General features: G+C 53.7%; 2 protein-coding genes across 3 annotated transcripts in view; both read right to left on the minus strand.

The window, feature by feature from the left end:
- Positions 1-12,659: 12,659 nt before the first annotated feature.
- SLC27A3 (solute carrier family 27 member 3) lies at positions 12,660-17,698 on the minus strand. 2 transcript variants are annotated; one of them, XM_037050722.1, is made up of 10 exons: positions 16,526-17,698; positions 15,959-16,168; positions 15,446-15,604; positions 14,805-14,929; positions 14,338-14,532; positions 14,142-14,232; positions 13,834-14,032; positions 13,493-13,590; positions 13,263-13,393; positions 12,660-12,956 (listed from the first exon to the last, which is right to left on the minus strand). In XM_037050722.1, exons 1-10 carry the CDS (start codon positions 17,133-17,135, stop codon positions 12,780-12,782), a joined length of 1,995 nt encoding a protein of 664 aa, XP_036906617.1. In that variant the 5' UTR covers positions 17,136-17,698; the 3' UTR covers positions 12,660-12,779. The 2 variants fall into 2 exon arrangements, with proteins under 2 accessions (XP_036906617.1, XP_036906618.1); XM_037050723.1 differs by having other exon boundaries at positions 12,866-12,956; positions 13,521-13,590.
- Positions 17,699-18,410: 712 nt separating this feature from the next.
- The window catches only part of INTS3 (integrator complex subunit 3), a 36,498-nt gene continuing 27,567 nt past the window's right edge, over positions 18,411-27,341 (minus strand). Inside the window, exons 21-30 of the mRNA XM_037050721.1 lie at positions 24,686-24,839; positions 23,572-23,640; positions 22,697-22,772; positions 22,032-22,145; positions 21,612-21,660; positions 20,383-20,550; positions 19,949-20,049; positions 19,705-19,777; positions 19,376-19,532; positions 18,411-19,274 (exon numbers count right to left, since the gene is read on the minus strand). Of these exons, the coding sequence (XP_036906616.1) occupies positions 19,197-19,274; positions 19,376-19,532; positions 19,705-19,777; positions 19,949-20,049; positions 20,383-20,550; positions 21,612-21,660; positions 22,032-22,145; positions 22,697-22,772; positions 23,572-23,640; positions 24,686-24,839 (1,039 nt within the window). The 3' untranslated portion in view covers positions 18,411-19,196. The remainder of the gene's footprint in view (positions 19,275-19,375; positions 19,533-19,704; positions 19,778-19,948; positions 20,050-20,382; positions 20,551-21,611; positions 21,661-22,031; positions 22,146-22,696; positions 22,773-23,571; positions 23,641-24,685; positions 24,840-27,341) is intronic.

Raw genomic sequence — 27,341 nt, forward strand, 5'->3', positions numbered from 1 at the left:
CCCTCTGCCTGACAGCCCCTCCTGACCACTCATCGCCTGACTCCGGCTCCCCTCTTAGCTGGCACAGCCTCAGCACTGTAGCCCAAGTCTTGGCTCTCCGGAGGCTATCCCTCTATGTGGCTCTTTTACACACCCACACCCACACACACACCTGTCCCCTCTCGGTCCTACAGGGTTTCTGCCCCTCTGTTCCTACACTCCTGTCCTTCCATCTCCCCTTTTCCCATTTTGCCCCCAATTCTCCCATCCCTGTGTACCTTAATTCTTCCATTTGCCTCTCCCATCACCCCCATCTTCCTTCTTCCCCCAACCCAGCAGGCGCCACGCCCTTGCCTCTCTCTTGCAGCGGCCGCAGCAGCCCCAGGCCCATGTCCCCACAGGGCCACTTCCCAAGCAGCCCTGATCTTATGCCTTTAGCCTGGGGGCCCCTGGGTTGTGGCATTCCCCACCCCACCTTTGGGGGGCAGTGTGGCGGCTCTGGCCTTGTTTGGGGAGGCCGCTGTTCTTCACTCTGGCCTCCCTGGAGTTTTCTCTCTCTGCTTTCAGCCTGAGCCTCCTCCCCACCCCGACCCCACCATCCTCTCCTCCCTGAGCCCGGACACAGAGACAGTTGGGGCGGGGGGGGGGGGGGGAGAAAGGGGAGGGGGCGGGGGGCCAGCGAGAGCAGAGCAAAGTTGGGGGTCAAGCCCGTCCCTTTCCCAGCCTCCCGAGTCCTTTCTCAGCCCATTGGACCCACCCCTTATTCCCTCTCACACTTGGATTGAATAAGAGTGAAGTTCTAAGGGCAGTTGGGGCGTCTGCTCCCCTAAGCTCATCTCTGGAGATTCCAGGCCTAGCTAGACAGGGGTGGCCTGGAGTCTGATTTGAGGGTCCCACGGAGGAGCACAGAACCCCCACCCTTCTCCCGGGGTCGCTGTCCCAGGTGCTGAGCCAGGGCCCAGCACGGGGGGGGGGGGGGGGGGGGCTCATCCTGTTAGTCTGGTAGAGGCCCTGGCAGTCCTTTCCCGTTCACAGTGTCGCTTTCCAAAGCTGCTTTCTCTGTTCTTGCTGGGACAATGGATCAGGGCCACCAGGGCCCGGGAGGCGGCCACCCGGCGGGAGGTGCGGACCCAGCCTCCACTGCTCCCTCGTCTAGAGAAGAAAGAGGCCCGGACCCCTCCCCGCCCCTGCGGATCATCTAAACCTGCGTATGGTGGGGGGAGGGGCAGCTCTTCCGGCAGAGGAGCGTGGCACCCAAAAAAGCACTGACTTTGAGACTCGATGTTTTTGTAGGACCACCTCCCCAAATGGCAGCTTCCCAAAAAGTGGAGCTTATGGGAAACTGAGGAAGTATGGGGGAGGGTCTGTGAAAGAGGACAAGGAGCAAAAGCAGGTGAGGAATGCGGCTGGGCTAGAACACCAAGGCCACAAGCATCCAGGCTTCGGACCCCAGGAGTCCAGCCAGCCTGATTCTTGACCCTGACTCTCCTGGAGTCCTCTTCCCCTCACCCTGGCCCCTCAGCTTCTCGTCTCTGGCTTTGCCCGCACCGCTGCGGTGTGTGTGTGGGCGGGGGGGGGGGGGGGGGGGGGCCCCCCCCCACNGGGGGGGGGGGGGGCGGTGCCTCTCCACACAAGCTCCACCCTCAGTCTTCACCCAACATGCTCAGCCTTCTCCATCCAGACCAGCAGTCCTAGTGTGTGCCTCCCGGGCCTCGGCCACCCCTAAAGGAGAGTGCCTTGTGGGAAGAGACCTGGTAGCCTCCCCACTGGTCTGTCCTCACCCAGCCTTGCATCTCTCTGGCTTCCCACCCCTTCCCTGGAGCAGCCTCCTGAGTCAGAGCAGCCTGGAAAGGAAAGCAGTCGGTCACAGGCCCTGTGGTCAGGAGGACATGGCCCCAACCACTTACAAGCTGTGTGTCCTTCGTGGGCAATGTTACCTCGCTGGGCCTGCTCAGTTTATAAAATGGGGATGGGTGAGTGATAGAAACAGTTTCCCTTCGTGAGTGGGAGGGTGACATTAAGTAAGGGCTGAGGACGGAATCTGATCACACCCCTTTTCCCTACCTGGTTTTGCCTGATGCTATTGGAACCGGCCTCTCGCCAATAACTGCTGAGGAGCTGCCTCCTCCTCAGCAGCCTCTGCCTTGTCACCTCCGAATTCATACTCCAGCATGGCCCACAATGCAGAGAACAGCCAATGCAGAAGACCTGGGTTCAAGTCCAAGTTCTGTCACTAAGCAGCCGTCTTGCCTTGGGCTGGTATCCCTTACCTCTGAGACTGCCCATTGGTAATATGGGAAGGCTGTCTTTCAGGGCTGTGAGGATCAAGTGACCTGCATTGCACCCAGGGGCCAGGCACTGCGTTTTCTCCCCTCCTGCTCCTCCTTTGTGTGAGCGATCTAAGATGTAATTAGTGCAGCATGAGTTCGCTGGCCCCATAATCTAATTAGAACACTTTCTTTGCCCCCAAAGAAACACTGGACCCAGGACGTTTGCTGCCCACCGCCTCCCGCCCCCAAACCACTAATCTACTTCCCTCTTTGCCTGTTCTGAAAGTCTCATGTTAGCGGAATCATACTTCACATAGCCTTTCATGTCTGGCTTCTTTCATTTAGCATACTGCTTTTTCCCAAAGATTTTGTTTACTTATTTTTACAGAGAGGGGAAGGGAGGGAGAAAGAGAGGGAGAGAAACATCAGTGTGTTGTTACTTTTTTCGTGCCGTGCCCCCCCCACGGGGAACCTGGCATGCAATCCAAGCATGTGACCTGACTGGGAATCGAACCGGTAATCCTTTGTTTCACAGGCTGGTGCTCAATCCACTGAACCACAGCAGTCTATGCTAGCATGATGTATTCAAGGTTCATTTGCATGGTGGTGTGCATCAGTACCTCTTTTCTTTCTGTGGCCTAATACTGTTTCATTATATGGCTGTACCACAGTGTGTTTATTCATTCATCAGATGATACTGCCCACTTTTTTACTATTATGAATAATGCTGCTATGTACATTTGTGTACAGGTTTTTTTAAAAAAGATTTTATTTATTTTGAGAGAGAGAGGAAGGGAGGGAGAGAGGGAGAGAAACATCAGTGTGTGGTTGCCTCTCACATGCCCCCTACTGGGGACCTGGCCCGCAGCCCAGGCATGTGCCCTGACTGGGAAGCGAACTGGTGACCCTTTGGTTTGCAGTCCAGTGTTCAATCCCCTGAGCCACACCAGCCAGGGCTTGTGAAAGTGATATGTTTTCAGTTCTCATAGGTAGATATTGTACCTAGAAATGGAGTCACTAGGTCATATGGTAACTTTGCATTTTGAGGAACTGCCAAGTTGTTTTCCAAAGCAACTGCAGCATTGTATATTCTAAACACTTCTCTTTTATAACCGTCAAGAGAGGAGTTAACTTTTGATTGTTCCCGGGACCCTTTGAGAATCTGATGAGAGCTTCCTGCAATCTTCACCAAGGAGAGCTGCTCAGAGCCTGTGAATATTTGCGGACGCCCTCTGAACCCCAGTGGGGGAAGCGCCGTGCCATGACGAGGTCCCCAGGGGCTTTGGTGCTCAGGAAATGATTTGCTGCCACCTGCCCCCTCCTGTCCCCAGCAATCAGCTATTGGCCCGACCTTGAACAGCCCCTGGCTTTTCTGGGACAAGTTCCCTGGAAGGTCTCCCCTGAAGATTGAAACCCTCAGAGCACACCTGGGACAGTGTCTCTTTGGTCTCCCCTTTATCTATTTTTGTCTCCACCCCTTCCTCTGCCTCTGCCTTCCTCTGCCTCTGTCTGCGTCCCATCTGTGGCAGGCAGAGACATGGCCCCTGGGGAGAGCCGTGTCCGAGTCCCTGGAACCTGTGACTATGTTACCTTACCTGGCAAGGAGGGTTAAGGTTGCAGATGGAATTAAGGTGACTAATCAGCTGACCTTAAAATAAAGCGATTACCCTGGTTTATCCAGGTGGGCCCAAGGTGAGCTCAAGGGTCCTTAAAAGTGGGAGAAGCTGGCAGGAGTCCGGAAGGGGGTCAGAGCGATGTGATCTGCAGACGCCCCGGCCTGCCGGTGCTGACGGAAGATGAAGGAAGCAGAGCGCTAAAGAACGAGGCTGACTTCTAGAAGCTGGAAAAGGCAAAGAACGGGTTCTGCCCCGAAGCCTCCGGAAAGGACCTCAGCCCTGTCTAACCTTGAGTTAGCCCGGAAACCTGTGTCTGAAATCCAGCTCAAAGAGCCAGCTACGAGATAATAACCATGTGCTGTGTGAAGCCATTACATTAGTGGTAATTGGGCGACATTGTCACTCCGTGACATTTCGTTTCACATCTCCTTGTCTGGGTTGTGTGTCTGGTCCACCGCAGTGTCACTTCTATGAGGGCCGGGCCTTTGCACGTTCCCGGCTGTACGCCCAACGTCCAGAGCACAGGCCAGGCTCGTGGTCAACACTGGTCAAGGGGAAGCTGGAGGGAGAGCCGACTGCCTTGCAAACCCGTGCCCCGAGCACCCTCGGCTCCAGTGCATGGCCTTTTTCTGAACCCCTGTGCAGCCACCCTAATGCAGAGTCTTCAGGCGGGTCTCTGGCCCCAGCCTGTCCCCTCACCTCTGACCTACTGCTGCCTGAGACTGTGCCCCCCACGGTTCGTGGTCCCTCCCGTGCTCGGTGCCCCATGCTTGCAGCCAGGACTCCAAAAATGTCTTTTTAAAAAAATAAGGAACAAGGTCCATATGCCACATTTGGTTATGTCTTTTAAGAATCTAATTGAGCCCTGGCTGATGTAGCTCAGAGGATTGAGTGCAGGCCTGTAAGCCAAAGGGTTGCTGGTTTGGTTCCCAGTCAGGGCACGTACTTAGGTTGTGGGCCAGGTCCCTGGTAGGGGGTTTGTAGGAGGCACCCACACATTGGTGTTTCTCTTCCTCTCTTTCCCTCTCCCTTCTCCTCTCTCTAAAAATAAATAAATTAAATTAAAAAAAAAAAGAATCTGCCCTGGATGGTGTAGCTCGGTGGATTGAGCGGGGGCCTGCAAACCAAAGGATCAAGGTTCGATTCCCAGTTGGGGCACATGCCAGGGTTGCAGGCCAGTTCCTGTCGGGGGACACATGAGAGGCAACCATACATTGATGTTCCTCTTCCTCTCTCCTTCCCTTCCCCTCTAAAGATGAATAAATAAAAAATTTTTTTTAAAGAATCTAATTGACAGCACCCCCTTACATGTCATTGAATTGTTAAAGAGAATGGAGAAAATTCCCCGTGTTCTGGGTCTGTTTGGCGTTGCTGGTGTCATTGAATATGTTCCTCTACAAACGCGCCTTGGTCCTGGAGGCATGGCGGGACTCGGCTCCACTTCCAGGGGAGACAACAGTGCCGGAGGCGGCTGTTGTGCTGTGGCGCCGTTAAGGGGCGCCTATGGGATCTTGGCCACTTAATTTGGAGGTTTGGATTGGCAGACAATAAAAACTCCAAGTCAAAGGTGAATAGTTAAGCACTTTATTAATTGAGAGAAAAGAAAAAGCAAGAATCAAGATCTTACATCGCCAGATGGAAATCACCAACACCCGAACACAGATGCCGGGGAATCTGGATGCATTCAGGGTCCGCCTGGAAAGTTCCAAGTGAAGTGTCCTTCCCTCAGGTGAGATTCCAAAGTCTCACTCTGGGAGCTCTGCTTAAATGTTTTAGACACAAGCGGCTATGGGCACCAAGGGCCTTTTGTGACTCGACTGACCAACCGTTCCCTTTGGGAGAATAGCCAGCTCTTCCCCAAGGGAACAATCGGTGTTTACAGGTACTGAGTTAAAAAGTAATGGTGCTTGGTCTTCTGTAGAGAAGGGGCAGTTCTTCCCCAGGAAAGAACACACCTATATTTCATTCTTACAGTGAAAGTTCACGGCTCAGGCATAAACATGGAGGATTCTTATTATTTCTTTAACCCGACAGCTGCATTGGGCGTCTCTCCAGGAGATAATATCTGGTTGGTTCTATGTTGTGACTCTAGGGTAGGGTAGGGGCTTCGGGTAATGGCAACCTAATCCCTCCATTGTAAAATTCCCTATTAACCTTTCACCGATTGTTTTATTCATTGATGATAATTTTCTGACTCAATGATTTCATTAAGGGTTGCAAAAGTGGTGATTATTAAAATTCTATCATTCCTTTCTAATTTACTAACTGAAAGTCTTTTTTTTTCAAGGTTTTTTATTTATTTGTTTGGAGAGAGAGGGGAAGGGAGGGAGAAAGAGGGAGAGATACATCAATATATGGTTGCCTCTCACACACCCCCAGCTGGGGACACGGCCTCAACCCAGGCATGTGCCCTGACTGGGAATTGAACCTGCAACCCTTTGGTTTGCAGCCCACACTCAGTCCACTGAACCACACCAGCCAGGGCTGGAAGTCTTTTTTTTTTTTTTAAATTTATTTATTTATCTTTAGAGGGGAAGGAGAGCAGGAGAGAAACATCAATGTATGGTTGCCTTTAGTGCGTCCCCTGCTGGGAGTTGGCCTGCAGGGAACTGGCCTGCAACCCAGGCATGTGCCCTGACTGGGAATCGAACCGTGATCGTGTGGTTCACAGGCCCGTGCTCAATCCACTGAGCTACACCAGCCAGGGCCTGGAAGTCTTTTATAAAGAACTTTCCCTCATCAACTAGGACAGTTTGTAATGCTGAAATACAGTTCACACAGGGGTAAATGTTGAAGCCCTTCCTTTAACTGCTGGTTTTCAGAGTAAGTTGTTGATGGTCTATCCCAGGGGTTTTCGCTCCCCCTGTTTCCCCGTGTCCTCGTGTGCCCTTCAGTATCACTCTGAACAGCTACATGTTGCATATTCAGTGTTTGAAGCGCATTCACTAAACTTTTTGACATTCAGATCGCCCTATTTTAGGTGGCGGGAGCTCTGTGTCCTTTTGCTATTACCCCATTCTTTGATATTTTTGCTTTCTGGCACAAGATGCCTCAACCTCATCCTGAGTATTTCTGGTCCTAGACCTGGAATCAGTTCTCCCTCCAAGGAGCTGGGCACCAGGACATCTCATGGCTGTTGGATTGTTTACTGCTTCTAGGCTTTCTCAGTGAAATATAAAGAACATTTTTGTAAAGATTTTATATATTAATTTAGGCCCTGGCTGGCGTAGCTCAGTGGATTGAGTGCCGGCCTGCGAACCAGATGATCGCGGTTCGATTCCCAGTCAGGGCACATGCCTGGGTTGCAGGCCGGTTCCCTGCAGGGGCCAGTTCCCAGCAGGGGATGCAGGAGAAGCAACCATACATTGATGTTTCTCTTGCTCTCTCCTTCCTTTCCCCTCTAAAGATAAATAAATAAATAAAATATATAAAAAGATTTTATATATTAATTTAAAAAATTTAAAAAATATTTTATTTATTTACTTTTAGAGAAAGGGAAAGAGAGGGAGAGATACATCAGTGTGTCAGAGAAACAGCCATCACCTCGTGCATGGCCCCCACTGGGGACATGGCTTGCAATGTGGGCATGTGCCCTGACCAGGAATTGAACCAGTGACCCTTTGGTTTCTGGGACGATGCCCAACCCACTGAGCCACACCACTCAGGGCATGAGAAACAAACTTTTTACTTTACTAATTTTATTTTATATTATTTGTTCTTTTGCTCTGGAAATAGTGACTCCTAATATGTTTATTAATATATACAATAAGCCATAAAATAGTTTCAAATAATAACACTAATACTAATGACAAGTACACTCCCCAATGAAATGTAACATCTTTATTTGTCCTTAGTGAAAAACTAACTTGCAATATTCCCCCTGTACAGAAAAAGTAGATAAATTGTACTTTGTTGAAATTTGAAATCTTTGTTTTTCAAAGGACACTATCAAAGAAGTAAAAGAAAACAACCCACAGAAAGAGAGAAAATAATTTGCAAACTACAATATATGATAGGAAACTTGAGTCCACAATACATTAGGAAAAAAAAACCCTCTCACAACTCAACAGTAAAAAAGCAAATAAGCCAAATGAAAGAACAAGGAAAGAATTTGAATAGAGATTTCTCCAAGGAAAATATATGGCCAGTAAGCACATGAAAAGATGTTCAACATTGCTAGCCATCATGGAAATGCAAATCAAAACCACAATAAGCCCTGGCTGGTGCAGCTCAGTGGATTGAGTGTGGGCCTGCAAACCAAACAACCGGGGTTCGATTCCCAGTCAGGGCACATGCCTAGGTTGCAGGCCAGTTCCCAGCAGGGGCCAGTTCCCAGCAGGGGACGCAGGAGAAGCAACCATACATTGATATTTCTCTCCCTCTCTCCTTCCCTTCCCCTCTAAAGATAAATAAATAAAATCTTAAGAAAAAATAAAGATTTTATTAGAGAGGGGGAGGGAGAAAGAGAGAGAGAAACATCAGTGTGTGGTTGCCTCTCACGTGGCGCCCACTGGGGACATGGCCCACAACCCGGGCATGTGCCCTGACTGGGAATCCACCCATAACCCTTTGGTTTGCAGACCAAGCTCAATCCACTGAGTTACGCCTCCCATGCCTCCCAGGACAGCAACTTTACTCTTTTTTAAAATATTTTATTTACTTTTTAGAAAGAGGGGAAGGGAAGGAGAAAGAGTAAGAGAGAAACATCAGTGTGTGGTTGCCTCTGGCACACCCCCAATTGGGTACCTGGTTCACAACCCAGGCATGTGCCCTGACTGGGAATTGAACCTGCGACCCTTTGCTTCACAGGCCCGTGCTCAATCCACTGAGCTACACCGGCCAGGGCAACTTTACTCTTTAGAAGCGTGATTTTTATGGTCTATGAATTATATCTCTAATTTCAAAATAATTGTTCCCCGCAGTTGCCCCCTAGAGCCCAAAGAGAAGTCCGGGTGCTTCGGCCCTTCCATTTTTCTTCCAGCTTCAGCGTGTGTGGAGATGGCAGCACCCAAATGCGCAGGCGCCCTTTTCGGTCGCAGGCGCTCAGGGCTAGTCCGGCCCACGCAGTGACTCCTCCTACTTTCCCGGGCCTGCACCACCTCCTTCACGCAGGGACGTGGCCAAGCTGGGGGGGGGGGGGGGCGGGCTGCCTCCTGGTGGGCTGTCGGAGGTGAGTGGGGTTGTCCGCAGATTAGTTCCTTTATCACTGGGGCTTAAGCAGGGCCGGGCGCTAGGAACTTTCTGTCGAGCCCCACGGGGAGCCGCCACCAGGCCTGCGGGCTTAGTCCCCTGTGCGCGGGAAGCTGCAGCCAGGAGCTCGGAGGGCGGGCGCCTTAGAACGGGTTGGCGGAGGGTTTCTGTCAAGGGCTACATAGTAAGTATTTCGTGTTTTGCTACAGTCTGTCACTACTTGTCTCTACTTTTGTAACACAGAAGCAGCCACAGACAATGTATGAAGAAATTAATGTGGCCTGTCCCAGTAAAACTACTTATAAACACTGAAATCTGAATCCCACATAATTTTTACATCATGAAATATTCTTTTATTTTTTTGTTTTATTCATTTATTTATTTTAGAGGGAGAGGGGAAGGGAAGGAGAAAGAAAGGGAGAGAAACATCAATGTGTGGTTGCCTCTCACTGGCTCCCCACTGGGGACCTGGCCTGCAACCCAGGCATGTGCCCTGACTGGGAATCGAACCAGCCACCCTTTGGTTCACAGGCCAGTGCTCAATCCACTGAGCTCCACTGAGCTACAGCAGAGGGCTTTTTTTTTTAAGATTTTATTTATTTATTTTTAGAGAGAGGGGAAGGGAGGAAGAGAGGGAAACACCAATGTGTGGTTGCCTCTCATGCACCCCACACTGGGGACCTGGCCTGCAACCCAGGCCCAGGGCAACCCTGGCCCTGACCAGGAATTGAACCAACCACTCTTTGGTTCACAGGCGGTTACTCAATCCACTGAGCCACATAAGCCAGGACCAGAGTTTATTTTTAATTATATAAATGGGAAACCTAATTCTTTTGGGTCAAAAGTGTGCCTTCTTGCTGCTCTCAGTTTCTACCTCTAACTAGAGCCTCTGTGACAAAGCTGGTTCATGGAGCTGGGGCTCTGGAGAGCACAACGCCAGCTCAGCCACCTGGCTCTGCCTATTGGAACAGACAGCCCTCCTCCCAGCTGCTCTTGCTCACTCCATCATACAGGTACAACTGATGTGTTACACCTGGTGTGTGTGGGTCTTCAGAGTGAGAGGCGGGGACAGGATTTAGGTCAGCGCTGTCCAGTAGAAATACAACGTGGTTTTATGTGTTCTTCTCAATTTTCTAGTAACAATCTTTATAAAGTAAAAAAATAAGTGACATTCACTTTAAACATGATTTTTTAAAAAGACTGTATTTTTAGACAGAGGGGAAGGGTGGGAGGAGAGGGAGAGAGACATCAAGGTGTGGTTGCCTCTCACAGGCCCCCTACTGGGGACTTGACTGCAACCCAGGCTTGTGCCCTGACTGGGAATCCAACTAGCAACCCTTTGCTTCACAGTCTGATTGATGCTCAAGCCACGGAGCCACACCAGCCAGGGATAAAGAAATCTTTTCATTCTCTTTTTGGTACTAAGTCTGAAGTCTGGTGTATAGCTTACACTCAAAGCACATCTTACTCAGACTAGACACATTCTGAGTACTCCAGTATTCACGTGAGGCTGGCAGCTACCATACTGGATAGAGCAGATTTAGACCAATTGAAACAGGAATTGTGGGGGAAACTTGCGTGATTCCACAGGGACGAAATGGCTGCTCAGCCGAAAGTCCTGGGAAACCTGAGTTAAGGCTGTGAGGGGGCCGGCGCAGAGGTGCCCCCTGCCAGCCAAGAGAAGCAGCTACCAAGCCCACTTCATGCCACCCCACCCCCAGACAGACCCTAGGCAGATTCCAGAGGTGAACAGAATGAGCTAATTTCCTGGTCAGTGTGGGAAGATGTCACCTACACCCGTGTGTGCCTCAACTAGTCAGTGACATGGAACTGGGTTTGGTGGTGGAGGGCGGGGCAGGGTATAGATTTTGGAACAGGAGGGTTAGCCATACAGACCCAAGGTTGGTTGTTGGGTGCTGCCTCTGATCTCTCATGTTGGGGTTAGGGGTTGGAAGGGAAAAGACAAGCCAAGGGAAAGTAGCAAAAAATGTCAAGGACCCACAAGTAAAAACAGGGGACTTGAGTTCTAGGAGAAGGAGTTTCATCACTTCAAGCTTTAAAAAAAAACACTTTATTTATCTTTAGAGGGGAGGGGAAGGAGAGAGGGAGAGAAATATCAATGTATGGTTGCCTCTTGTGAGTCCCTTGCTGGGAACTGGCCTGCAACCCAGGCATGTGCCCTGACTGGGAATCGAACCATGATCCTCTGATTCACAGGCCCGCACTCAATCCATTGAGCTACACCATCCAGGGCCATTTCAAGCTTTTATTTTATTTTATTTTAAAGATTTTATTTATCTTTAGAGGGAAAGGAGAGGGAGAGAAACATCAATGTATGGTTGCCTTTCGTGCGGCTCCTGCTGGGAGTTGGCATGCAGGGAACCGGCCTGCAACCCAGGCGTGTACCCTGACTGGGAATCGAACCACAATCCTCTGGTTCGCAGGCCCACGCTCAATCCACTGAGCTACACCAGCCAGGCACTTCAAGCTTTTAAATGACAACTTTTTGGGCTCTGATTGGTGTGGCTTAGTGGATTGAGTGCTGGCCTACAAACCAAAGGGCCACCAGTTCAATTCCCAGTCAGGGCACATGCCTGGGTTACAGGCCAGGTCCCCCAGTGAGGGGCGTGTGAGAGGCAACCATGCATTGATGTTTCTCTCCCTGTCTTCTAAAAATAAATAAATGATCAACTTCTTTTTTTAAAGATTTTATTTATTTATTTACCTTTAGAGGGGAAGGGGAGAGGGAGAGAAACATCAATGTATGGTTGCCTTTTTGTGCATCCCCTGCTGGGAGTTGGCCTGCAGGGAACTGGCCTGCAACCCAGGCATATGCCCTGACTGGGAATTGAACCACAATCCTCTGTTTCGCAGGCCTGTGCTCAATCCACTGAGCTACACCAGCCAGGGCCAATGATCAACTTCTTGATGCCTCATTTTGGGGGGCAGGTGGGCAAGGAGAGGCCATTTTCCATTTGATTCCTCCAGCCCTCTTGCTGCTGCAGGTGCACAGGCTCCCCGAGCCCCACTCCAAAGCAGGGCTTCAGTCAAGCTCTCCCCAGAACCTGTGGGGCCCCAGCCTAGGTTTCTGCTTTGGGGAACATACGACTAAGACTAGGTAAAATTGGGGACATCTGATTTGGGGAGGCTGTTTGGCCCCACCCTTCTTCCTCACCGGCTGGCTTATCAGAGACAGGCACCTAGAGTGCCCCCCGCCCCCATCAAACTTTTGTTTTCCCTGATGGGGATGCTTCCCCAGGCCCCACCACATCTGAGTCAGTGAGGCAATTTGGGGCAGTGCTTCTGACCACCTCCGCCTTTCGAGCCATCATCCCCTGGGGCCTGCAGCTTATGGGAGAATGCAGTGCGGCCCTGGGCCCAGGAAGTGCAACTGCGACCAGATGCACATGCACACACACAGACATCAGTCATCAGGGTTCTCTGAGGACGAGGATGGCCCGGGCTCACCTGAGAGGAAACACCGAGGCCCACATGAAGGCAGGGCAGGAGGGCCTGGGCTGTGGGCTGGGAGCCAACACCGGAGGGAAAGCAGTTCCACAGCAGAGAGGGAGGCGTACTGGAGACGAGACAGACAGCCAGACCGGCTCTGGCCACATTTATTACAAAACGGGGATTACAAATCTAGTACAGAAAAGACAGCCCCTGGACACCTTCAATGCCCCCACCCCACACAGCCCCTCCTTCAGCTGCGCGTGGAGGGCTCTCAGATTCGAAGGTCCCCAGCCAGGAGGGCTCCATGCCGGGCAGGTGTGAGGGGCAGGTAGGCGCCCCTGGCTTGGTCTAGAATGTACAGGGGGTCGCAGAGTGCGCTCGGGTCAAAGCCCTCCTTTGCCATCCGGACCTTCTGCTGCTTGAAGGTCTCTGTGGTGGCCAGAGACTCCTGGGGAGAGGGCGTCAAGGGAGTTGAAGAAAGGAGTACTCTACCCAGATGGCTCAGGTGAGATGCCTACATTTTATTGAGGGGCTTGTCTGGGGACAGTGGGCAAGGATGTCAGGGTTTAGAGAAGGCGGTGGCAGGGAAGAGAAGGGGCCAAACCTAGACAAATGAAGGGGTGAGAAGCATGTCTGGGAAGGAGGTGTTCGTTTTCTTCAGAGTATATTATGTGGGGGCCCCTTTGTGGGGTGTGGGAGCTACCGACTGCCACGCATATATGGGTGAGAGATCACAGCAGGAGTGGACGGTTACCTGGAGCCTTAGGAACCGGGGCCAGGCATAAGGCGGCAAGTTCTCAGAAACATGGGTGTAGAGCTGCACAAGGTCCAACGAGTGGGGGGGACGCAGAACCAGGGCCGCCATTCCAGCCCTGCCTTCGTGCCCTGGGGTTGGGGGGCAAGGCTCAGCCTCATGTTCCCTGTGCCCGAGTCATAGCAATCCTGGGAGATGGGCAGGCGTCCCCACCCCCCACGGCTGGGCACCTGGCACAGTGACGCCGTAGACGTTCACCTCCTGCAGGAAGTCCAGGGCCTCCAAGGCCTCCGCCACCTCCGTTGTGGCCACGTTCTCTCCCTTCCACCTGCCAGGAGTGCAGAGACACAAAACCAGGAGTCAGGGGGCAGGGCCTGAGGAGTCGGGAGGGAGGGAATATCAGGGACAAGGTCAGGGTGCCAGATGGTCACCGGGGGAAGCGGTGTCTCGCGGCTCTGAGGTGCGAGGGGAGGTGAGGAGCTGGGCTGGGGCAGATTAGCGAGCTGAGGTTTAGGGGCCTGGGCCAGAGATCAGACGCCCAGGAAGGAGTCAGGAAGTTAGGGAGAGAGACCTGAAGGTGTCCCCAGTGCGATCATGGAAGCGAAGGAAGCCTTGGTCATCGCAGACCAGCAGGTCTCCAGTGTTGAAGAAAACATCCCCAGGCTGGAAGACATCCTTGAGCAGCTTTCCCTCGGCCAGCTCTGGGTCCCCAGCGTAGCCCAGGAACGGGGACTGCTGGCTCACCGGGGTCACCAGCAGCCCTGGTTCACCTGGCAGAGTCACGGGGTCAGGGGTGGCTGCCCTGCTTGCCTCTCGCCCCATTCTCCGATGCTAAGCCTCCTTTGCCAGCTTCACCACCTACCCTGCCTGAGCACAAACCTGGAGATGTGGGCACACAGTGCCCTCGGGTGTCCCGAAGTGGCTCCCCTGTGGTGACATCATAGCGAATCAGAGAGAAGGGGAAGACATGCTGGGGGAAGGGAGACCCAGGCACTGAGTCACTTCAGTTGCATGAGTGCCCCCCCAGCCAACCCCTGCTATCACGGGGGTCTCCGGTTTCCTTCCTACTCCTCACCTTGTAAAGCCAGGAAGCTCGGCCCACAGCACCTCGCTGTCCTGTGTAGTTGAAAGTCGCCACGTTGCCCTCTGTCAGTCCATACGTCTCCAGCACCTGCAGGGGCCCGAAGCGCCGCACAAAACGCTCCCAGGTGTCTGGGCGCAGTCCACTGCCCACTGCCAGCCGGACCTTATGTCCACGTTCTGCCTGACTCTGTGGGGAGTGCGGGGAGGGGCAGGAGCTCAACACCAACGTGCCAGCTCTCCAAAGTGAAGTCTTGTTCCCCATTCCCTAGAAACCCTTTTCTGCCGTGATGCTCCATGGCCTACGCATCAGAGGTCCCACAGAGCCAGGCTCCCTTCCTGACCCTGCGACTTTCTTCTTGCTGCACCTCCCTCCGACTCCCAGACAACTGTCGCAGTGTCTCCCATCATCTGCCCATTTCCCTGCCTTGGCAGCTCAGCCCAGCATCTGTGCCCACACACCGGGGGCTGGTTGACAAGATAGCGGCATAATTCCCCGATGTACTGGAACACGGTCACCCTGTGTTTCTGGCAGTCCTCCCAGAACTGACCAGCCGAGAACTTGGACTTCAGCACCACTGTGGCCCCTGCCAAAGTCGGAAGGGAGGGAGGAAGTGGGGTTAAGGGCTGCAGGGGGAGCCCCAACCCGCTTCTTCCCAACACTAGCCTTCGCCACAGCGCAGCTTCCCTGTGGCCTTCCCACTTGTGGGTGGGCAGGCTGAGTTGGCCCTCTGCCGTCCCCGTCAGTGCCTCAGAGAGGTTAATGCCCTTTTCCTCTCCCTGTCCCCAAACAGTCCATCTCTATTCCTTGCCCCAGTCCTAGCCCTCTTCCTTTGCCTCCTGCTGGGCTGACACTTCTGTCCCCTTGCCCCTGGACTCCAGAGTTCTGTGACCCATGCGACCTCCCAAGTCGCTCAGTCTGCAGGTCCGTGCAGGCAGCATTTCTCCATCGAATCAGGAGCTCCTGGAGAGTAGGCCCTACCTCCTCCTTGCTCAGGATTTTCTACCTGAAGGACTCAGGGGCACCCCAAGCTAGCAGCACAGCAGGTGCTTGCTAAACGTGTTCTAAAGGATCGAAAGGGGGTTGGGTGGGGGAGACTGACCAATGCCCAAGCAGCCCACAATGCCCAACAGGGAGCCGGCCATGTGGTAGAGTGGGAGGGCCAGGTAGATCACATCCTCCTGGTGGGCACCACACAGCTGGTAGAACCCCTGGCACTGCAGGACCTTCTGGTGACTGATCCGAGCAGCCTTGGGGAGGCCTAAGGGTGGGAGGAGACCAGGGGAAGGGACTCAGCTCCAAGCTCTGCCTTCCCCTCAGCTCCTGCTGGGTTTCCCACAGAAAGAGGCAGAGGCAGGAATGAAGCTGAGAAGGGAAGCCAGACTGCCTTGGAAATATAGGGAGTTCAGGGAGGAGGAGAAATCATCGGGGCGGCGGGGGGGGGGGGGGGGGGGGGNGGAGGATAAGGATGATGCAGGGATTAGCACCTTCTCTGGGGGCGGGGAGAGGCGGTCTGAAGGGGTGGCCTGGGAGCTGAGGAGTCCCTGTTCCTGTTCCCAGACCCTGCCTTCTCTGCCTTCGTTTCTGGGAAGTAAGCATGGTGTCCAGTCCTTACCAGTAGTGCCAGAGGTGAAGATGTACAGGCATGTGTCCATTATGCTTTGGGGAGCAGACAGGTACCCGGGCACAGGCCCATCCAATTCAGCCGAGACCTCAGCCAGCAAATCGCTGATTCCAGCAGAACGGGTTTCAGGCCCTGCAGCCCACAGGTGGAGCCCCATGGCTCTCAGGGCCAGCAGGTCAGGCTCCAGTGACTCCAGAAACTCTAGATGCGGTAGGAAAGCGCCAAGCTCCATGGCTCCACCTAAGGTCACCCAGAAGCCTTCCCTACCCCGTAGCCTGTTTGTGCCGCCTCTCTCCCCACTCCCCCTCTTCCGCACTGCTTTTGGGTGAGAGTGAAGAGTATGGACATCCCATGACAGACTTGAGACCTGGGGCCTGACTTTTTGGGCATTTGTGGGTAACCGAAGACCCAGCTCCACCTTCTCGCAAATCCAGAGATGTATCCCCACCCATTGCAAACCCCAGGGTAACTTCCTCCGTCCCTTCGCGGCCCAACCCTTCCAACTTGCGACACGCCCCTTTCCTGCAGACGCCGCCCCGCAGGGCTATCCAGCCTTACCTGGCGCCAGCACTAGGGCGCTCGCGCCGCAGCTTCGGAGGCAGTGCAGTAGGGGTCCCCGGCGCAGGGCGGTGGGTACAAAGGCCGTACACAGGCCGGCCTTGGCTAGCCCGAACCAAAGCCACAAGAACTCCGGGGAGGCAGGAAGGAGCAGCGCCACGGTGGCTCCGGGTGCCAGAGGGGCCGCACCATTCCCATCCCTCGCGGCCTGCGCCTCCCCACTTCCGACTGCTCCTTCGCCCTCCCGGGCGCCCCCAGAAGCGCAGCCGCTGACCCCTCCCCAGCCCCGCGCGCGCAGGAAGGCGCGTGCCGCCCGATTGCTCTGGTGCTCGGCCTCAGCGTAGCTGAAGCACTGCGAGCCGTGGATAAGGAAGGTGTGCGCCGGCTGCTGGCGAGCCAGTTGTGCGAGACGCCAGGCCAGGCTGCAACCCCCCTCCGGACCCTGCGAGTCGGCTGTGGCCGCAGCCAGGGCGCGTGCTCGAAGCGCGCGTTTGCAGCGTAGGGCGCGCACCGTGAAGGCCAAGTCTGCTGCCAGCCAGCGCCACTGAGGCCAGAGGTGCAGCAGTAGCGGCAACAGCAGCAACAGGAGCAGCAGCAGGAGGGTAGCCATGGTGCCCTCTTCTTGGTCTCCGCACGGATTGGCCCCAGCCGTTCGCGGTCAGCCCTACTACTCGAGTCTGAAAAACTGGGACCTCTCGTTCTGTGAGACTGCTCCACTGGAGCGCGCGTGCGCTGGCACACGACCCTTCCCCCTGGAGGAGAGCGGGGGCGGAGGGGGGGACGGGCCCAGCACTCCCGGCCTCCCCACCCTCAAGCTCCGCCCTGGGAGCCCTCCCTCCCAGCTAGTTGCCCGCACCCCACCAGGTTCTTTGAGGTGCTCTCACCTTCCCTCAATCTCAGGGTCATCTTTTAGGTTCCTTCTCAAGGGCAGTTTAGGCATCTGGCTGGACTTTGGCGTCCAGGTCTGAGAACCAGGGCTTTTGGATCAAAATCCATCTGATCCACTCATTGGCACCTGGAACGGGAGGGTGCCACTGCTCCGTCCCAAAAGACTGAAGTCAACCCCTTGCCTGTTTGGTGCTGCCAAGTCCCGACGTGGTAACCAGACCCACGCCTGAAGCGATGGGTGGGGGCTGACAGTTAAGTAGGGGAAGGTGGAGGCCCGGCCAGATTTCTGGAGGGGCCACGTCGGAGGCCCCTCCCTTTGCACAAGCGTACAATAATTGGGGCCAGCCAGCCAATGCTTTCCATCCTGGTTTTAATGGGGCAGAGGAAACTGGGGAAGGAGAGAGGAAGGAAAAGAGGCCTCGGGCGGTTTAGAGTTTCAAAGGGAGGGGCCGCCGCGTTGAGGGAGTGGAGAACCCGGATTCTGAGAGGAGCATGCAGGCTGAACTGGAGCGGTCTCTGTCAGCCTGAACTTGACTTCTCTTCGTCTGGACACCCAACCTCCCTTCGTTCCTCCGGCAGGGGAACGAAGGCACAGCCAAGGAGCTCTTCCTGCGGGTGCACAGGCTGCGAAGAAAGAGGGAGCCTCTTCCGGGGCCACTGAACTCTCTGCACGTGTCCTTTGGGATCAGGTGGGGGCCTGCCTGACCCCGGGCACTTAGTCCTCTCAGAGCTGGCATGTGTCCTTACTCAATGGAGTATGACAAATTCTAGAAGTCTCTAATTCTTGAGAGATGGTTAAGGACAGGCCTCACCCTACTGGAAACTGGAGCATCAATTCCTGCCTAGACAGGGGCAGCTGGACGATGGGGGTTCGGGAGGGCAAAGCCAAGCCCCCTCTGCTTCAGACAAAAGAGGGGAAGACAGGAAGGGAAAAGGGAAATTGTGAAGCCACAGCGGGGGTGTCAAATGAGACCACCTGTACATGCACAGGGCAAACGGGGGCAGCAACTCTGGCACAAAAGAGGTTCTGGCTTGTTTTATTGTCATTTAAAAACAGGTTTTAAAACACGATTATCTCTGGGGGGGAAAACAAGGCAATGGGACCCATCGACAGTTCCGTGGAACGTGTCTCTGCCACACCCTGGGGCTCTGGCCCAGCCTGAGGCACCGACCTCAGGCCAACACAAGCCTCCTGGGCACCCCAGGTGGGGCTGTGGCCTCCCTGTCAGGTTTCTTCCTTAACACTTGTGGCGTTTACCCCTTGGAAAAAAACAGGCAGCAAGAAATTGTCACTGATTAAGTGCCCCTTTCATTCTGGTGTATGGAAAGCAACTATAAAATGCCCGTTCAGGGCAAATCAAGGCCTGAAGGGGGTACACGACAGGGGGCATCAGAAGGGACACTTGCACACTTGAGTCTTTCCTCTCCTCGGCTCCCTGGCCAGCTACCCCTCTGCCATTTCTCCTCTTGGTTTAATAGCTCTTTGGGAGGCTGGGGAAGGGCAGGGTCCTGAGGACTTCCTCCACCGTCCGGGTTTTGCACAAGCTCTGGCTTTAGCGGGAACCCAAGTACTGGTGGGAGCAGCAGTGGGACGGGCTGGAGGCCCGGGGAGTGCAGGGTGAGGGCTAGGGGCTGCGTGGCAGCTCATCAGGCTTCCCACCAGCTGAGTGTTGGGATGGGGGAGAAAGCGTCTCCCCTACGATCTCCCCAGCCCCTATTAAACCTTTGATTCTCCAAGGAGGGGAGGGTGGTCCAATGAGGGGTGGGATGGGAGTGGGGGGCCTCAGTCACTGTCAGACCCCACTGCACAAGACCCCTTCCGTTTCCTCTTGGTGGGCTTCGGTTTTGTGTCTTCTTCCTCCTGAAAGAGATTGAAGGGGGGTGTCATTAGCCTAACAGCTGCTGCCCCAACTCTACCTGCACCCCACGCTCCTCTTCCTGTGCACTGGTTAGGGGGCTCACCGAGGCACTGCTGGAGCCAGACTCTTCCTCAGCATTGGGGGGCTGCGTGGCATTCTTTCGACTCCGGGGGCTGGACAGAGCTGCTTTTCGCCGGCTCTTGGGTGGCTTGGTGGAAGAGTCCTCATATTCCTCGGCCAGGGAGAAGAGGTCACTGAACCTGCGGGAAAGGAGTGCGCGCTCTCAGAGTGGGGGCCTCCGGCCCTGACCTTCCTTCCACCTCTGCCCCATGGTCTTGTTTCTCTTCAGCCCCACAGTCTTACTGGTCATGAAGTTTGAGTCCCCAGCCGGCCCCCTCCCTAGGCCGCCTACTATTTCCCAAGGAGCCTCACTTCATCTTGTGGGCTTCATCACAGCTCGCCTGGACATGCTGCAGAGCCTGGAGAATTGGGGTCTGGCTGAAAACTAGAGGAAGAAGGAAGAGACAGCAGGAAAGAAAGAAGAGTCAGATTTCTGGGAGCTTAATAATCGGTACCCAGGGGTGATTTTCTCCTCTCCTGCTCCCACCCGACTCGGGGTGGTCTGAGCTGGGGCAGCACCAGGCGTGCTAGACTCGGGGAGGGCGAGAAAGCATACAGTTCTGCTTGGTGTTGGTCAGGTTGAGACGCAGGTTGTCCAGATGCTCCAGGATCTGCTCCAGAGTCAGCTGGGCCAGCTTGCTGCTGGAGCTCCTCAGGCTGCAGGCAAGTCGGGAGAACCAGACCCCGAGTTGGAAGTGAGGCCTCCAGGAGTGCAAGACACTCTCCCCAGCCAGGGTCCCTCCTGAAGTCAGAGGCAGCCCACACAGGGGGGACACAGAGGCTGGGAGGGGCAGGGTGGGATGCGGGAGGTGAGTGAGAACAGGGACCAGCCACAGAGCACTAGGAAGGGGAAGGGGCCACCACGGTCCCGCAGGCCTGGAACTTCAGACCACTAGGTGTCACCCACAAGCCAGGCAGGGACAACATGGACTGCCACGGCCTTTGGAGAGTGGCAGCCTGGCCTGGGGGTCCCGCAGGGCCTCCGCCCACCTCTGCCTCTTTCGCGGGAGACTGTTGTTCTTGATGAGCAGGGCCTTGATGTGCTCGGCCAGCAGCTCATCGTGCTTCATGCACCAGTGCCGCAGGATGCTGGTGGTGAACTGGTCGTCGGGGTGGCAGGGCCGGCTCAGCACCATCTTCACCATCTCCTCGCTGGGCCTGGGGTGTGAGAGGGGCGACGGGCCACCGCTCACACAACTGGCCTCGGGAACCGCTGGCTCTCTCCCCCGGACTCATTTCCCAAACCGCAGCCTGCCCCACCCCTGCCCCACCCGAGTCCGGCTGCAGCTTCCTCCTCTCACATCCCTCTCCCTCTTCTCTTTGGGCAAGGAATGCCTGGTTCCGTCCTTTGCAGAAGGCAGGAGACAAGAAGTGAGACTCTTTAGTTCCTGGGCTAGTAGAATGTGCGTGTGTGTGTGTGTGTGTGTGTGTGTGTGAAAGGAAGCCTCCACATATCCCCCATTTTGCCCAAAACACTCAGGAAATGGGCCGCGGAGGCAAAAGGACAGCACACGGCACGTGAACACGGCCCCACTCCTGCACGCCAGATCTGTAGGCTGCCCTGGTATCCCGTCTGGGGGAGGCACGAGGGAGGGATGCGAAGCCATAGCCCCCACAGGGCCCTCCAACCTTTCTACTTCTTTTAGGACACTTGGCACCATTTCTGGTCTCTCAGGCAAGAGAGGAGAAAAGGTGGAAGGTAGACAACAAGGTGGGAAGGGAAAGAAAGGCAGTTGTTGCCCCATTTATGTGGGGCTGTTGCAACAGTGCCTGTGATGGAGGGAGGGACCTTGGCCTTCTCTGCCTCTCTGCTCCACCGGAGCGGAGCCTAGAGCACGGCAGGGCCGGCTGAGGAAGGGGGTGGCGTGTGACCCCTCTGCTCTGATCCTTCCTCCTCCTGAATTAGGCCTGTGGTGGCCTCAGGAGCCTGGGGGAGGGGAGCAGAAGCCACTGGGATTAGAACTGCTGTGGCAGCAGGAAACAGGGATGTCCGGTCCCCACCTCCAGGGCAGCTCCTGGTGGGCAGGGGGGTGAAGTCAAGAGGAAGCCCGGATCCCAGGGGAGCTGCTTATTTGTAAATCGCTATGGGAAGGGCAGAACAAGCCTGTGTCAACAATGGGAAGAAACATGGCCAAAGGGGCAGGACTAAAGCCCCAGATTCAGGAGCATCTCTTGGTGTGTTGGACCGGCGGCTCGTTGACTCCTGGGGTTGAACTCACTTCTCTCTCCGGAGCTGAAGCAGGAGGCAAGACAAGGCCTCTGGGTGCTCTGTGGGGAGGGCAGAGGCCATTCAGAGGGATGTAGAATTCCAGGAGGATAACCTGGCACCTCACCCATCCCCCAACCGCCACTGGGAGGAGCAAAAGTAATCTTCAGGAGCCAGGAAGACCAGTCTCCTACCCCATTCCTGTAAAACCCTGGGCCACTGGAACCCCAGCCCAGCACCTGGCTCAGAAAGGGCCTGCAGGACCCCGCTAAGGGCACAAGTGACTGACTGGGAGCCTGCCCTTCCACAGGGCACTTGGGTGGGAAAGGGAGCAGTGGGTCTGGGCTCATGTAGGTATCGACAGGCCTCAGTCTTGCCCCAGCCAGACTGGGGGTGTCCCATTACCAGGCTCCCTGCCCACGACCCCACTCACCCTTGTACTTGAGGTGCTGCAAGATGGGGATGATGGTCTCCAGAGGGATGTTGTGGGCCAGGAAGAGCTGCCAGGCACAGTACTGCTCAAAAGTCTCCCAGTCTAAGCTCTGGACTGTGAGAGACAGTGAGGAGACAGCGTTTTTAGTCTTTTTTGTTTTTTTATTTTTCTATTTTAGAGAGAGACAGGAAGGGAAAGAGAAAAAACCATTAATTTCTTGTTCCACTTATTTATGCATTCACTGGTTGATTCTTGTTTGCGCCCCGACCAGGGGTTGAACCCACAACCTTGGCGTATTGCGGATGTCACTCTAACCAACTGAGCTACCCAGCCAGGGCATGAAGAGACATTAAATTTCCTCCCCCACATCTCTCCCCTAACAACCTGCACCCCACTCCTAAGCCTACAGATACTCTTCCTTTCCACAAAAAGCGTATTTCCAAAGCCTTCAGATAGCTTCTGTACTCCCATCAGCCCGAAGGCTGGAGGCTATCTTTCCATTTTACAGAGCAAGAAACAGACCCAGAGAGACATGGCCCAAGACCACCCAGCAGGGCGCAGCACCGTTCTACCCCATTCTCAGCCCCAGAAGCAGCTTTCCTGTTACTAGGCAACCGCTGCCGCCCCATCTTCTCCCAAGGTTACCAAAGGGTCTGCTCACTTACTGAGTATGTTGAGGACTGAGTCTTTTCGAAACATGACCAGGTTCCCCATCATCACATGGCAGACCAGCTCCTGGAGCTGAGGAGTAGGAGGAAGAAGGCACAACCCATTGGTTCTGAAAGGGGCCGGGAAGATGGTATGGAAGGAGAAGCAGGAGGGCTCATATGGGGAAAAACCAGAGGAAGTGAAAACCTAGTTGAAAAGGACGAGGAGGAAAGGACATATACGGATGCTAGGGTCTCTCAGTGGTACGCACAGGCCCGTCTGGGGCAAATACAGTTAACAAAAACCACCCCTCACACTCTGAAGCAAGGTAACGGGCAACTTCTCTCCCCAGCTACCGTCTGGGCTTCTGACCACCCAGCCTGTGCCTGAGGAGGGGGGAAGGGCCACGGAGGTGGAGCTCCGGATTTCAGATTTGGGGAAAAGCAAAGCAAAGGACAGGCTTTTGAATGTTAAGTTTCCTCCTTTACAGACGAGTGGGGAGAAGGAAGAGAAAGAAGACCCTAGTTCAGGCCTGATAATGGATATAAGCAAAGCTACAGCCTCTGGGGACCTATGAATGGCGGAAAGGTCAAACAGAAGCGGTCATAAATGGTCTGACCATTTTCGCCCTGAGCCAAGGGGAAGACCTGCTGAGATCAAAAAGCAATCCCTTCACCTTCCCTGTGGAGCAGAAGTGCCCAAAGAGTATGGAGAAGGGGAACTGCTGGAGGACTGCCAGCCCCACCTGGCTCTCCAGGGCTCTGCTCTCCGTCCCAGTCCTACCAGGAAAAGCGCACACCGCGGCAGCCTGGAGCAGTGCAGGCTCGGTCAGAAGTCCTGACTTCCCCAGCCCCGCCTCCCACACCTCTCAGGATGACAGCTCGATGTTCACCTGTGCAGAATCGATAACAGCCACAATCATGTTCAGCAACTCTCCACTCCGCAGGGTCTCGTCTGGAAACTGGAGAGAAAAGAGGGAAAGTAGGGCAAGAGTCCCGGGTGCACCCCCTGCCTGTCACCTCGCAACCCAGCCCGCTGCCTCACCGACTGCTTGGGGCAGGGGCCTGGGTTAGCCAGACGAGGGGTCCTAACAACTATGAAGCCAGGAACCCAACCACTGAGAACCAGATTGTGCTCTCTGTGTGCGCACATCATGGTAGAGTGTGTGTGTGTGTGTGTGTGTGTGTGTGTGTGTGTGTTAGGAAAGGAAAGGGAGCTATATAGAGACAAAGCTAGAGCTGAAAGGGACCGGTCATGACAGTTCATTCTGTCTGGTGATGGAATACACATTTGTATCTCTGGCAGAAGAGAAATAAATCCAATTAACTCTGACCCTTGGTCAAAGAAGGGAAGGTACAGAGAGTGTGTGAGTGCTCAGCGTGTGGGGGGTGGGCAGGACCCTTCTGAGGAACACAGTTCACCAGGGAGGGAAGCTGCCATTTGCTGGGCGCCCGCACCTCTCCTCCCTCCGCTTTTGGCTGAGATAACAGTTCCTTCTGTCATGCCCATACCCAGTGCCCTGATTTCCCAGTTTCTGTGAGTTTTCACCAGAGGAGGAAGAGCTGATACCTCCTCCTATGTGCCAGTTCCCAGAGAAGATGGAGGGGTGAGCTGGGGAAATCAAAGTTGAATCTCCACCAGAGACCCTGGTCTTTGGGAACCATTAGAAAGAACCCAAGGGCGAGCAGTCAGCTGGCAAGAGGGCTGAGCTTGAGAATGTGGGTCTGGGTGGGGGACCCGTCCTGGGTCCAGTAGATAAGCCCAAAGCCATGAAGCCAAGTATACATGCCCATGTCCAAGCTCACACAGCAAAACACAGGACATAAACTTGAGGGCTTTTTAGACACTTTTAAATGTTTAAAGAGAGATAGGAGGAGACCGCTGTGGCGTGGGGAAAAACAGCCCACCAAGTCCAGAGAGGGTGGGTGAAGGAGGGGCAGGGCTGTGTGCAATGAGATGGGGCCCGCCGCTGCCCCCCTCGCAGGGACACGGGCAGAGGCACTGACCTCTGTGTAGATGGAGGGTGTGAGGTGGCACAGCAGCCGCACGTCGTCCTCCTGGCAGGCCTTCATGTCCATCATTAAGCAGGTGTGCAGATCGCCCAGCTGGGTGGCCTGAGCAAACGACTCGTACAGGTTCATCTTCCCTGCGGCGGCTTTGCTGCAAGACCAGTTGGGCCTAAGCCAGCAGCCTGGCCCCAGCGCCCAACTTCAAATATCCCTCAAGTAGATTCCCACTATAATCCCTTTGCTACCCCAGGTGCCTGGGCTGATCTGTTTCATGGCTTTCCCTGCTTCCCCAGAGGCTTGATACCTTATGGGAATAAGGAGACAATCTTTTTTCTCCCCACCTTTCCGCAGAGCCCTAGACAGGGCTCTGACTACAATGAGTCAGCTACCTAGTGGAGAGAGTCAAGAACAGGAGAAAGAGGGCTCAGGTCAGGCTACGGAAAGCTTTCTTTTCTGCTGTCTGGGCTCTAAGCAATGAGGGCATCAACACATGGACACCCTTACCTCTCGTCATACATAAAACTGAACAGAAAATGGGCCTGAGCCTACATGTAAAAATGAAAAACTATGTATTTCTTAGAATACATAAAAGCAAAACGGGTTTTTATAAAGTATTTTTCTTTATTTAAAGATTTTATTTATTTAGAAAGAGAGGGAGAGAAACATCAATACGTGAGAGATACATCAATCGGTTGCCTCTCACACACCCCCAACCAGGGACCTGGCCGGCAACCTGGGCATGTGCCCTGACTGGGAATTGAACCAGAGACCCTACGGTTTGCAGACTGGCACTCATCCCACTGACCAACACCTGCCAGAGCCATAAGCGTAAATCTTCATAATACCAAAATCAGAGGTGACAAAAGAAAAGAATAAAATGGACTTCATCAAAATTTAAAACTTTTGTGTTTGAAAGGGTGCCAGAAAGTGAAAAGATAACTCAAAGAATGGGAGAAAAATATATGCAAATCACATATTTCATAAGGAATTTGTACTCAGAATATAAAGTGAACTCTTAAAAATTAATAATAAAGACAAACCAATTTTAAGAATAGGAATGACTTCCGGCCAAGATGGAGGTGTAGGTAGACACACTGTGCATCCTTGAACAACCAAAATTAAGAATAACAAAATATCAGAAACAAAAAAACAACCAACAGACAGAAAATTGAACTGCATGGAAGTCCGACAACCATTCATCCAGACCGGTAAGAGGGGCGGAGAGGGGAAAGGAAAAGGCAGGAAAAGGCAGGAAAAGGCAGGAAAAGGCGGCAGCTGGCAGACCCCAGACGCAGGGAGGCAGCCAGCAGACCCAGTGAGCCACGCAAGGTGGCTGGCTGACCATGGTCATACATTTACATGCAGATAAACAGGGCAAAAATGGGCAGTGAGACAGACCACGCAATCCAGGGCCCCAGGGCCGGAATATGAAGCCTAAAAGCACTGATTGGAACACTGGTGGGGGTTCTGGGAGAGACTCCCAGCCTCATAGGAGAGTTCGTTGGAGAGACCCACTGGGTCCTAGAATGCACATAAGCCCACCCACCCAGGAACCAGCACCAGAAGGGCCCAGTTTGCTTGTGGGAAATGGCAGAAGGGACTGAAATATGAGTGGAGCAAGTGCCATTGTTCCCTCTCTGACTCCACCCCCACATACAGCATCACAACCCAGTTACTGGGTTGCCCCACCCTGGTGAACACCTAAGACTCTGCCCCACACTACATAACAGGCCCAACCAGAAAAAAAAAAACCAAAAACACCCCCCCCCAAAAAAACAAAAAAACAACAACACAAGAACAAATCAAAGCCCCAGAGCCAATCCTTTTAAGTGACTAAGAGATAGTCAACCTATCAGATACAGTTCAAAGCCCTGGTGATCAGGATGCTCACACAACTGGTTGGTCGCAAATTAGATGAACAAATGAAGGCTACATCAAGTGAAATGAAGGAAAATGCAAAGGAAACCAATAGTGATGGGAAGAAAACTGGGATTCACATCAATGGAGTGGACCTGAAGGAAGAAAGAGACAACCAAACAGAAAAGAATGAAGAAACAAGAATTCAAAAAAATGAGGAGAGGCTTAGGAACCTCCAGAACACCTTTAAATGTTTCAACATCTGAATTATAGGGGTATCAGAAGGGGAAGAGGAAGAGCAACAAGTGGGAAACTTATTTGAACAAATAATAAAGGAGAACTTTTCCACTCTGACAAAGCAAATAGACTTCCAGGAAGTCCAGGAAGCTCAGAGAGTCCCAAAGAAGTTGGACCTAAGAAGGAACACACCAAGGTACACCTTGGCTAATTACATTAGCCAAGACTAAAATGAAGGAGAGAATCCTAGAAGCAGCAAGAGATAAGGGGACAGCACCTACAAAGGAGTTCCCATCAGACTGTCAGCTGATATCTCAAAAGAGACCTTACAGGCAAGAAGGGGCTGGAAAGAAGTATTCCAAGTCATGAAAAGCAAGGACCTACATCCAAGATTGCTCTATCCAGCAAAGTTTTCATTTAGAATGGAAGGGCAGATAAAGCGCTTCTCAGATAAGGTCAAGTTCAAGGAGTTCATCATCACTGAGCCCTTATTATATGAAATGTTAAAGGGACTTATCTAAGAAAAAGATAAAAAATATGAACAATATTAACAGTAAAA

Source organism: Sturnira hondurensis, unplaced genomic scaffold, assembly GCF_014824575.4.
Source record: "Sturnira hondurensis isolate 20B ecotype Veracruz unplaced genomic scaffold, ASM1482457v3 Scaffold0006829, whole genome shotgun sequence".
In the NCBI taxonomy this organism is placed as follows: Eukaryota; Metazoa; Chordata; class Mammalia; order Chiroptera; family Phyllostomidae; genus Sturnira; species Sturnira hondurensis.